This window comes from Monodon monoceros, unplaced genomic scaffold (genome assembly GCF_005190385.1).
Source record: "Monodon monoceros isolate NGI ecotype Baffin Bay Population unplaced genomic scaffold, NGI_Narwhal_1 Super_Scaffold_21, whole genome shotgun sequence".
Classification (NCBI taxonomy): domain Eukaryota; kingdom Metazoa; phylum Chordata; class Mammalia; order Artiodactyla; family Monodontidae; genus Monodon; species Monodon monoceros.
In genome coordinates, this window is record NW_021703778.1 from 165,965,395 (window position 1) to 165,977,508 (window position 12,114).

Below are 12,114 nucleotides of genomic sequence, written 5' to 3' on the forward strand. Positions count from 1 at the left end.
CACTCTCAGCAAAAATTGCTCGAGAGATAAAATCATCATCCCGCTACATCTGTGGCTAACAGCAAATATAAACACTTGCCCCACAGAACTTAAAATAGCAATTGCTGACAATAAAAATTAAAGAATCTTGATTTAATGTGAATACTCACCACTAATTAAGGGAGAGGCAAATATGTAGAAAAATATCCTTTCCCTTTTCTTTTTAGACAAAGTTGTCTCTGTCTGTGCCTAATCCTAAAATTCCTAACAGACACCTTACAAACCTGACTTACTTGATTAGCTTAGAAAAGACTCCAGGTACCAGATCTAAGTAAAAGTGATACAATGTGATGCTCCATAACACAATATGATAAATTATGTTCCCAATTTCAAGAGTATATTCTACATTATATGGGCTGCATTTTACAGGAGATTCAACTAGTTCATTATATGTGTGAATAAAGTTTTATCAAGATATTATAGTCACAGTTTATAAAATTCAGATAAACACAGAAAAGGAAATCTAATTTTACTACTCTTACATAATCAATGCTACCAAATGGTATATTTCCATCCAGTCTTTTTCTATACAATTTTATTTACACAGTTGTAATAAAAGTTTATGTGGAATAATATATTCTACATTTTCACTTCATACTTCTTCATGAGCCTTCCTTATGTTGCTGTACCCTCTTTATAGCCATCATTTAAAGTGGCAGCATAAAATTGCACTCAGTACATTAGCACAACTTATTTAGCTAGTCTACTATCTAGACATTAAAGATGCCTCCTTTTTTCATTATTACAAATGATGCCGTTTTAATAACATATGCTATTTAACCTAGTAAGAATACTTCAGCTCAGAAATCTTCCAATAAGCCTATTAGCTAGCTATGATCATGATGTGTATTTGCAACTTTTTAAATACTTACCAGACTGATATGCTTATTATATGAAGTATACATGTGTGATGCCATCATCTCTACTGTAGTGAGCTTCTGTGGTTGAAGCAAAGAATTCAACCTGTCCACAATACTGATATCCAGCTCGCAAAACACTGGATTTAACTTAACTTGTAATTCTGCCTTCTGAGGAACGGAACTAAGTCTTGCCTGACTACCCTAAAAAGAAAACAAAAGAAAAAGAAAGCATTAATATGATCACTAACAATTCTATAAAATTAAATTAAAACCTTGTGATTGTGATAAAATATACATCAAATGAAAATTTACAGGTGCTAATCACACAAAAAGATCTCTTACCTGGGGTCCTTTATTCTCAGAATGCTTATAATGAAGCTGAAGACACACAGGGGGGTGAGAATCAGTTTGTTCTTTGGAATGGAACATTAAAAGCTTAAAAACAAAGATGAAGATAAATGAAATGTACAATATTAAGCTATAATTAATCACACTAATTAACAGAGGAGCTAATATAATAGTGGAAAGAGTTTTTTGAAGTCAGAAAGGCTGGTTTAAGCTTTCGTTTTGTCACTTACTAGCAATGTGACTTTTAGACAAATTAGTTAACTTCTGAAATACTTAGTATCACATCTGCAAAATGTATGTGAGGATTCAAATAAAGCGCTTTGAAAATAAAATAAGTCACAAGGGCAAAGTAACAGCAATAAAAATGTCATTTTGATAGCTTTTAAAAGTTTCTCTAGGACATGTTTTTAGGATAGGAAAAAAATCAGATTAACGATAAATGAGCACAAGATACTTCACTTATCTTGAACAGTGCTTAGCACATAGTAGGCATTCAATAACTATTTGTTGAATAATAGAATTCTTCTGAAGAGTGCTTGGAAAATGAGTGAAATTAAGTCATTTGTCCCATAACCTGTCTGACTCTAAAACAAGTCAACTCTAAAAATGTAACACACTCTTATAATGGCCTTAAAGGCCACACTTAAAAATCTGTTTCAGGACTTCCCTGGTGGTGCAGTGGGTAAGACTCTGTGCTCCCAATGCAGGGGGCCCAGGTTCCATCCCTGGTCAGGGAACTAGATCCCACATGCATGCTGCAACTAAGAGTTCACATGTCACAACTAAGGAGCCCGCCTGCCACAACTAAAACCTGCTGCAATCAAATAAATAAATAAATTTTTAAAAAAAATCTGTTTCAACAAAATATAAATGCAAACACTACAAAAAACTTTTTCCTGTACAACTTCGTATGCCTTTTTAAAGAAAATCATTGCTGTTCACACAATTCTTAACAAGCAAGACATTTAAAGACTAATCCTAAAAGAAAAGTATCAGCATTTACCTCTGTATAGTGAGGAGGAACAGAGTGAAAATCAGTCGGAAACAGGCATTCCAAAAGTTCCATTTGCCCTATGGACATATCAGTACTGAAATATCTAGAAGCTGATCTTTGTCTTTGTTCATAGGATACTTTGATGCCAGTACCTATAAATCTGTTATAAAAAAATGCACCATTTAAGAGTATCCATATATTTCTAGATTAAACAATGTGTCAAAGAATAGTACACAACTGTTAATATCTACCTGTTCTGACAAGTTCAAATTGTTAGTAATAACTAATATTCTTAAGGATATTAACCAGAAAGACTGCTTCAAATTCCCCATTCCCTGACATAAGATAAAGAAATCAGATCTGCTGATAAGAAATCACCCAGGACGTATTTCCCAACACTGCCCTTCCCTCTTTTACATTTTAAAATTTACACTTCAAGGCTTCCCTGGTGGCGCAGTGGTTGAGAGTCCGCCTGCCAATGCAGGGGACACGGGTTTGTGCCCCGGTCCGGGAGGATCCTACATGCTGCGGAGCAGCTGGGCCCGTGAGCCATGGCCGCTGGGGCTGTGCGTCCGGAGCCTGTGCTCCGCAACGGGAGAGGCCACAACAGTGAGAGGCCCGCGTACCGCAAAAAAAAAAAAAATTTATGCTTCAGTGGATAAAATCTTTCAAATCTGTAAAATATATGTACATAGTTTCTTAAACTTATCTAGAAGGATCATGCAATATTTTTAAAACTTTAGTCAGTGGAACTCAAATGAAGGTCTACCTCTAGTTTTTGTTGCGTTTATTGTATTTCCTACTGGCAGATATTTGAAACCTTATCAAAAATATGAAGAAAAAATGTTTTTGCAGCTTTATTATAAATATTATGGTCCTAACCTGTAGAGTTTCTGTTGCTAGATATAAAAACTACTTTGTATATTAATTTTAATACTTCAAAAAAGTCAAAGTTAAAATGAAAGCCCAAAGCATTTTCTAAAAATAGCAATATATGTGCCTAAGCCATTACATAAAATAACATAGGAATGGACAATTTATAGGTCACCCTCATGTTAAAATAAATAGTATTTGCACATTAACAATATTATATGTACTTATAAACTTAATTGTCTCCTCATCTATTAGGACTCAACCCATAAAAAGATCAGTGGCTATTTGAACAGCTTTGATTTTTTTTTTTTTAAGCAGAAGTTGAAAATGTAGCGTCCAAGCTCAGGATGAGCCCTGGTATCATTTCCCACCCCATGGCCAGCAGCATATGAATCACTTTCAAGTCCCTTTGCATTAGCCCATTCTACGCTCACCACCACTGCCATCTCTACTAAACCTGTGACAGTAAGAACTATTTTTATGATCATAATGGTGTCAGTGGGGAATGAAGGCAAAATGTGGGCAAAGAAACTTGACAAGAGCAGGGCAGGGACCTAAAGAAAAGATAATTTAGACAACCCCAAATTATATAGATCTTATATCTGAATGTTTCACATGCCAAATAACCTGAATGAGAGATTCTATGGTAAACATCTTTGCAGCACTGCAAGAAAACCACACTCACTCCACTCATTTACAAATATTTAAAATGTGAATTGGAAAAACAAATGGAGATAGGTAGGTATTGTAGATAAATGAAAAGTCCACATTTGGTTCTTTTTCAAGGATCATTAATAAATATAAGAGTTTACCTAAGGTGATCATGTGAGCAAGCTTCTGCAAATACCGCTCGGAAAGACTTAAAATCTTCTGTTGAAAATCTTGCTGGATCAATCTTTTCTATACAAGTAAAGAAAGCTATCGCCATAGGTGTCAATGGATTAAGGTTCAATGATGTTTCAGGTGGAGATAAAGGATCGATGTGAAGCACAGAGATCGAAAAAGTTCCCACAGCTAGTCTAAAAATAAATTCAGGCCTGGATTCATCCACTGAAACAGATCTAGAGGGGAGAGCTGAAATACATGTGTTAAAATTATATTCATAAAAAAGTTAATACTTAAAACAATCCATTATATCAAAATTATAAAACATTTACTCTTGTGTTAATTTTAAAATTAAACCTGAGGTTTTAGTCTCAAAAAACATGTGATCACACATTTTCAGTGACAGTAAACAAGTAAAATAAACTAATCTTTCTGCATTTTATATCCAAGATCCTTGATACTTGAAGTACAAAAAAAAAATTGTTACAATAGGAAACATATGAACAAAACTTTTGCATTAATAAAACTGTATTGGAAAAAGCCAGAGATTAACCAAAAGCTGCTCTTCAAATTTTCCTTTAAGCCTGTGTCTATTTCAATTAAATTTTGCAGAAAAGAAACTTGAGGTTCTCTTTCAAGGAAAGTGTAAACGTGAAACAAAAATCAGATAGTTGATTGAGACCCCTAAACTGTAATAATAATATGAAACTTATGGTGTACTTTTTACTAAAATTATTTAAGTATTTAAATACACAAAGAATACAATAAATAGGCACCTATTCTGAAACACTTCACAGTGAATTTCACTTCACTTCACAGTGAATTGTTCAACAATGCTTCATTTTGTTTCTAAATTTTGTTAAATAGCCTAGACCAAAGAAAATTTTATGAAAAAGAATAGAATGGCATTTTTTAAAAACAATTTTTTTTAATTTTTAAGTTTTTAAAAATTCCAGGGGGAAACTATCAACAAATGTCTTTTTTTTACTTACCAGTCTTCTGTAAAGATGCTGGGTGAACTAGGCTGGATAGTAATGCTGACCCTCTTACTGGCTGTTCTTTATGATGATCAAGGAAATCTCCCCAAGTTGGCTGAAGCTATAAAATAGTTTTTTTAAAGCACATGAATAGAGTGCAAAATTTTAGAAGCAACTTTTCAAGAACAGAACAAAAATTAATTAATACTTTACCACAGTAGTACTTAACGGAGATCCTGCTGGTGTGTTTGTGTATGTACTAGTTAATGACAACTCAAGGTCCATATTTGGGGGTTCCCCAAGGGGTGGAAGAGAAGAGAGACTATGGGACATGTCCATATCAGCCATGGAGAAGAAAACTTCTTCTTCTAGACAGAATTAAACTTTGTCAGTTTTATTATAATTCCAATTCACATCTTTAAATAAGTTCATATATATTAATATCATATTCTTCCCTCAGGTTATCTGAGATATAGTGATGTCCTAAATTTTATGTTACTTCAAATGGGGTAATTTCTTTGGAAACAAGATATTAATGTCATAGTAAAAACTCAACTGAATATAGATTAACAAAAGGTTAAGCTAGCCCACTGGTGAACTTTTTAAAAAAATATATGATAAGCTGCATTACATGGTATAATGTAATGTCATTAACTGTCATATGATTTTAAAATAATCCAGATTTTTAAATAGTATAAATATCTTGCAATCTCTGGTTTCATATGGATACAACTATCTCTTAAAAAAAAAAAAAGAGTTGAATATTTTATTTAGAATTCTATTTATGTTTTACTTCTTTCTAGAGACTGTTTTACCCTCATGCAAATGAAGTTTCTTATGGCCAAAATTTCTTGAGTAGACTTGAATTTTTTATTTAGTTCAACATTCCATACTTAAATTGATTCTTATTATTTGTGGTATTAGTGCTTACACATTCTGAAATGCAAAGTAAACTGGGTAAAGATTATATTTACATTTAATTGATAGAAAGATTAATGGACAAAGGTTTCTATGTAAAGAAAACTACCGTAAATCATTATGTGAGCACATAAGAATTTGACAAAATGAATAATTACCCCCAATTTATCTTCTGTGTAAATCCACATTTTTAATTGACTTTCCTTAGAATAAATCATGATTTATAAAACAAAACTATACAATCAAAAGGGATACTGCAGCACATGTGTGCCAGTGCATCACTGTAAGGCTGTGGCTAGATCAACTTATAAATTTAAACCTTCTTGGATCTTCAGTTTTTTCATTACTAAACTCCATTTTACAGCAGCCAAAATTAAGTTTACCTTGCTCTATGATGATAATGTATGATTCTGAAGTCAACTTTTTGAGTTGCTTACCCCGGCTAGAAGGTGTACGAGCTGTTTCTGTCTCATAAAAGCTTTGCTCTGAGGATACACCCGCAGAGAGGGAATCTTTCCTCAAATAATACCGGTTTAATTCCATTTGAATTCGATATTCATCTTCTTGCTGCATGGGTCGATTTCTTCTGTCTTTATTAGCTAACCCGATTTTGCTTGAATTTTCTACAAGTATACAAAAGGAAAGCAAAACAGTAATTAAATTTGGAGTTAATCATTTCTCTCCCAACCCACTTATCCAATATCAATGGCAACTCAGTACCACAGTCAGTGCAAAACCAGCACTATTTAATATTAACTGGAGATCTAAGCAATAGCTCTAAGCAGCTAGGTAGGAATCAGAAGATCTGATCTCTGATAGATGAGTCATTAAAAATTTTAAGTGCGTGCTATTGAATGTGTTTAAGAACTACACCTTCTCAGTTGTATGAAGTACTACCCCCAACCAAGGAAGTAAGCCAGTCAGTTCTGAAAAAGTTATGTATATGATACAAAGAATCTGAACTCCAATTTGTGCCAGGATAATACAATTTGAAAGATCCAATCAAATTTAACTATTGAGGATTCTTATTCACAATACAATACAGCTTTTTTTTCTTTTTTGGCTGCGTTGGGTCTTCGTTGAAAGAAAGCCAGGCATGGGCTTTCTCTAGTTGCAGCGAGCAGGGGCTACTCTTCATTGCAGTGCGTGGGCTTCTCATTGCAGTGGCTTCTTTTGTTGCGGAGCACGGGCTCCAGGCAGGTGGGCTTCAATAGTTGCAGCACACGGGCTCAGTAGTTTCAGCATGCAGGCCCTAGAGTGTGTGGGCTTCAGCAGTTGCAGCACGCAGGCTCAGTTGTTGCGGTGCACAGGCTTAGTTGCTCCGTGCTTGTGGGACCTTCCCAGACCAGTGATCGAACCCGTGTCCCCTGCATTGGCAGGCGGACTCTTAACCACTGTGCCACCAGGGAAGTCCCTACAATACAGCTTTAAGTTCACACATTTCCTATATAGTAATACAATTTCCTATTTGTATGCTATATATTTTAGCTAAAAAGTTTTAAAGAATTAGAAATAATAACAGAGTTATACTTGCCTGGTCCAGCAATAGCTGCTAACATATCCAAAAGCAAGTGCACCTGCCTTGGTGACAGGAATAGATGTATAGAGTCTATCTGTCCATCAATATCCAACTTGAAAAAAAAAAGAAAGAAAACTACTCAGGATGAATACTCTTTATAAACTCATCATGACAAATCCCAGTACATTTTAATGCACTAAGAGGAATACTGATCATTTAGCCTTGGATTCCTTTACCTAAGGTTCTCTCTACTAATCCACACAATCTAAATGAAAAGATATAAGGCCAACAACTGTTGTTTTAAGAGGGAAAATCCTCCTGAGAAATTCCATGTTGGCAAGTCCAATGTCATACTTTGTGTCTCTCTGAGTTTTCTGAGTATTTAAGGTATTTGAGGAGGCCTTAAGATACAGTCTCCAAGAAAGAATATCTATAGCAGTAACAGAGTGATCATTCCCATCATGATTTCAAAAGACCCAAATCATAATCTTTAAAGCTTGATTCAAACCAAGAGCAAATAAAGTTGGCTTTCATAAGTTTGCCCACAGATCACACTCCTTTGTAGAACATGCAAGGACCTTCTCTATCAACAGTGTGTCCCTGTGAATGCCCTCTGTGCTCCACAAAGCCCATTCTCCACTGGGCATGGAGCCACAGCAGAAAGAGGGTGCTCATGTGGAATTCCCTTCTCTTTTCCAACTCCCTGTCCATTTTTCCTTCTAGAAATAAAAGCCCGATCCCACTCTCTCCCTGATTCTTTTGGAGTATACGCTGACAAAAGCAATTACCCTGTTCTCTACATCACATTCTGGAAAGTTGAATATGCTCGCCTTACTTTTCATTCACCTCCTCTTATTTCTAATGTTAACACGGACTCCTATTATCTTTATGCCATTATATAATTTAAAAATAATTCCATTAAGAAAATACTTATATTTGGGAAATGGCATCTTTCCCAGGCGAAAAACAAACTTCTTCTGATTGTAAGAACAAAAAATAAAATAAATTACATAGTGACTTTGAGAAATTTCCATCATCTAACTAATAAAATAATACATTCTCCAATAATAATCATTATCACCAACTTTTTTTTTGCGTACTGGGGCACTGTGTTACATGCTTTTATTTCCTCTAATTCTTAGTACTGTTCCTGTCTTACAGATGAGAAAACAGTTCACAAAGATTAAGTGATTTGCGGAAGGCCATCTAACAGATCCAGAGCCAGGATTTTAAGCTAAGCTGACCCGTGGAGTGCTGGTTTCATGGGGCCTCCTTACTGACTGCTGACATCCCAGGCCATAAATCAACAAGGAGTTAAGGCTGGGGACAGTGGGAAGATCTCTTTTTGATTATATGCTGAACTTAAAACCTTTCTATGTATGTTCACGTGTACTCAGTGGCTCCCTCTTCCACATTCCCACAGCCACATCTACGCCCTTATTTTATCTTTTATTAAGACAAAGATTGCATTCCGTTCATCTCTGCATCTGTCCCAAGAACTTGTATGGGGTCTGGCATACAGGAGTCACTCAAATGTCTAGAGCTAGTTAGATAAGTGAATATACAAATAAATAAACCCTGATATCTTCTCAAACTACATTTTACACAGATTATATGGAAGATTAGTTTTCAGAGTCTGAAAATAACACCTGACAGACACATTGTTAACTGACTAAATACATGCAAGTTTCCTGATTCTCCAGACTGTTCAATATTGTTCCCTAAGAAATGAGTACAGTTGTCTTTACACTGTCTTCAAAAAGCTATGAGACATCATGAAAAAAATCAATCTCTTTTCGTAAGTATTATAAAAATGGACATTCCATTCAAAATACACATAGGTGGACAGTTTTACATACACGTGATTAAACATCCCCTTCAGTCAACTTGCTTTCCCAATCTCTCCTTCCTTTAACTTTATCATTTGATGACGATAGAGATTCTTTAAGACATTCCCAGTTATCTGAACTAATGAATGTTTCTGAAAGTGGAGGAAAGTAAGCACAGGAGACAGCTTCAAATCCTGAGCTGCAGCAGATGGGCAGAAAGCCCGTCTTCACCCGAACTCTGTCACCTACAGACAGAAGCGCCAGCTGACAGTAAAAACGCTGACTCCAAGACCGTGGCCCCCTCGTCACAGGGTAATTTACAGCAACCAATCAGTGGGTCCCCGCATGGAGTAAAGGATGCCTGTGGCTTTCTTCTGTTTTTATCTACAGAAAATAGAACAAATACTTACCTTAGCTCCAGGAAGTACCTCATTCTGTTTCAATGTGAGACTCAACCCCAAATTACCGACTAGCCCTCCAATCTGCACCGGGTCAGAGGGTGCTGCCTCTGGCAAACTCCTAGTTAGTTGTGGGTGTGGCTCATAAACAATTCTGGGACTCCAGCTAGGGGACAGCTTTGGCTCAGCTTCCTACAGTAAGGCAGTAAGAAAAAAAGCAATTCTTTAAAATACCTTAATGTAAATAAATTGAAATGCAAAATACTATTGTCAGTTTAAGAAGAATAAAGTATTTGACATGAAAACTGTATGATGTGACAATGGATAAACCAGTATTGTACAGGTACCATGAAACAGCACAGTACCTTAATAAAGGCAAATCATGGAAAAGGACTTTATGAATAAAGCACAGTCTCTGTTCAAGTTCCATAATAAGAAAATTTAATAGACATTCTATAATTAAGAAAATAAGATTTGTGAAATAAAGTAAAAGATAAATCATTGAGTGACTAATTTATAAAAGGACTCTCCAATCTTAGAAGGGATTAACAAAGAGTTCCTTAATTATAAAACTTCTTTAAGATACGACTTATAAGATACATTTTCAGCAATACATTCAGCATGTAAGGTAAATGTGAACATTACTTGATTTTATGTTTTTACTGTAGAAAGGGCATTAGATGTTAATATATCATTTCCCTCTAAGACACAGAATCCAGTGTTTATCTAAGTAATACATAGCAAACTGGCAGAAATGGCATTAATTATAAATGTGAGTGTTCTTCAATCTCCAAAATATATGCCCCCATTACTGAATATTTGTGTTAACTCTCACATCAGACGGAAACCTATTAGTACATATTACATATCCTAGGAAAGTTTAAAAACCCTCATGTAAACCTTTCAAAAATTTATGACCTTGGTTTTCGGTTTTCGGTTGGTTTTCCTTACCGCTGGTGCCGCTGAACAAACTGGGGAAGGTTTTGCTGATGCAGAAAATTCATCCCAGAAGAGAGACACTCCAGAGAGCTGAAGTAACTTGTGAGCAAAAGCTGTGGGTTGATGTATGTTAATACCTGAGGACTCGTCAGCAGTTTCATCACAGTACATGGTTCTGAAAGTTAAAAACAAAAAGAGCGTTTGCATAAAACTCCTAGGAAAACCTACTTGCAATGATAAGAAATGCACATCGCTGTTGAAGTTAAAGGAACTTTTCAAGTGTTAGCTCTTCTTAGAATATATCTAAAAGGTGGGTCAGCATTACCGTACTTTACTACAGTAAATATTTTCATGAAGAGACATTAAGCCCAAGAAGGTAATGTTTTGAGGCTCCTAAATTTGGGGGGGAAAATTAATAACTTCCTAAAGTTAGTTTCAAGGAAAACAACTCCTGTGCTCCCTCACAAACATCTCTTGGTTAACAGTGAGACAGCATTTGGCTCCAAGTCACAAGTCTGACATGACATTTCTTTTTCTTTTTTTTTTTTCTTGCGGTACGCGGGCCTCTCACTGTCGTGGCCTCTCCCGTTGCGGAGCACGGGCTCCGGACGCGCAGGCTCAGCGGCCATGGCTCACGGGCCCAGCCGCTCCGCGGCATGTGGGATCTTCCCGGACCGGGGCACGAACCGGTGTCCCCTGCGTCGGCAGGTGGACTCTCAACCACTGCGCCACCAGGGAAGCCCCTGACATGACATTTCTTGAATTCCTGTAACTGTTCTACGAGTCCTTATGACTCATCTTCAGCTTAAGTAAAATATTGTTGTGCTAAATGCATGAGATTTTAGAAATTTTTTAAATATACCATTTTAAGGTAATGCAACCTAATTTCAAAGATTTGTTAACAGTAACTGTTTCACTAATTGCTATGTTTTGTGAAAGACAGAAACCAGAACTTAATAAAGGCCCCCAACAGATCCACATACAAAGTGTCTTTGGTGCTTGGTGTACATACTTCTTTCTGCTTATCTCTGCTGGCAGCTCATGTGGCATTAAGACACAGGTGAAGAGTTACTACCTCAAAACAACACTCAGTAGTGGGTATGTAAATCAATCCCCGTTTTAGAGCTATTTATAGGTGCTCCAAGTGGGCAAACGCAGAAAACGAAAAGTGATGTGTTTACATCTTTTTAAGTTAAATCACTATTGTACATATTGACCTTAAAATACCCTCACAGAATCTTCAAAGAAAACAACAGTCTTAGCCTAAAGCAGCACATAGACCAAATAAAGCAAAGCAAAAAAGCCTATCACATTAATGAGACACATCTAAATAGTACATTGTTCATATGAAAAAACTGAAACTCTCCAACAGGAGTACCTTAAATTTAGTACCACTCAAATAGTCATTATTTCGATGTGATATTAACTAAAAGAGAATTACCTGCTTTGTGAAATCAAATATTCAGAGCATTATATTATACACAATTATACTCCAACTGGTACTTTCAGCTTTCAATAATGGGATTAGAACACAACTTGGAGAAAAGCACTTTACTCAGAAATAATGTAATATATTAACTTAATACAAGCACCTC

The 12,114-nt window shown here is 35.8% G+C and overlaps 1 protein-coding gene across 5 annotated transcripts in view; it reads right to left on the reverse strand.

The window, feature by feature from the left end:
- Positions 1-12,114, reverse strand: part of ATG2B (autophagy related 2B) — a 78,365-nt gene that overhangs the window by 53,342 nt on the left and 12,909 nt on the right. For all 5 annotated transcript variants that reach the window (XR_003795924.1, XM_029238063.1, XM_029238062.1 and 2 more), the window contains exons 5-14: positions 10,532-10,694; positions 9,593-9,772; positions 7,369-7,465; positions 6,272-6,457; positions 5,130-5,284; positions 4,932-5,037; positions 3,927-4,188; positions 2,251-2,401; positions 1,242-1,334; positions 912-1,100 (exon numbers count right to left, since the gene is read on the reverse strand). Coding sequence is in view for 4 of the 5 variants with exons in the window: in XM_029238063.1 (XP_029093896.1) it covers positions 912-1,100; positions 1,242-1,334; positions 2,251-2,401; positions 3,927-4,188; positions 4,932-5,037; positions 5,130-5,284; positions 6,272-6,457; positions 7,369-7,465; positions 9,593-9,772; positions 10,532-10,694 (1,582 nt within the window). In the remaining variant the exon portion in view is untranslated. The remainder of the gene's footprint in view (positions 1-911; positions 1,101-1,241; positions 1,335-2,250; positions 2,402-3,926; positions 4,189-4,931; positions 5,038-5,129; positions 5,285-6,271; positions 6,458-7,368; positions 7,466-9,592; positions 9,773-10,531; positions 10,695-12,114) is intronic.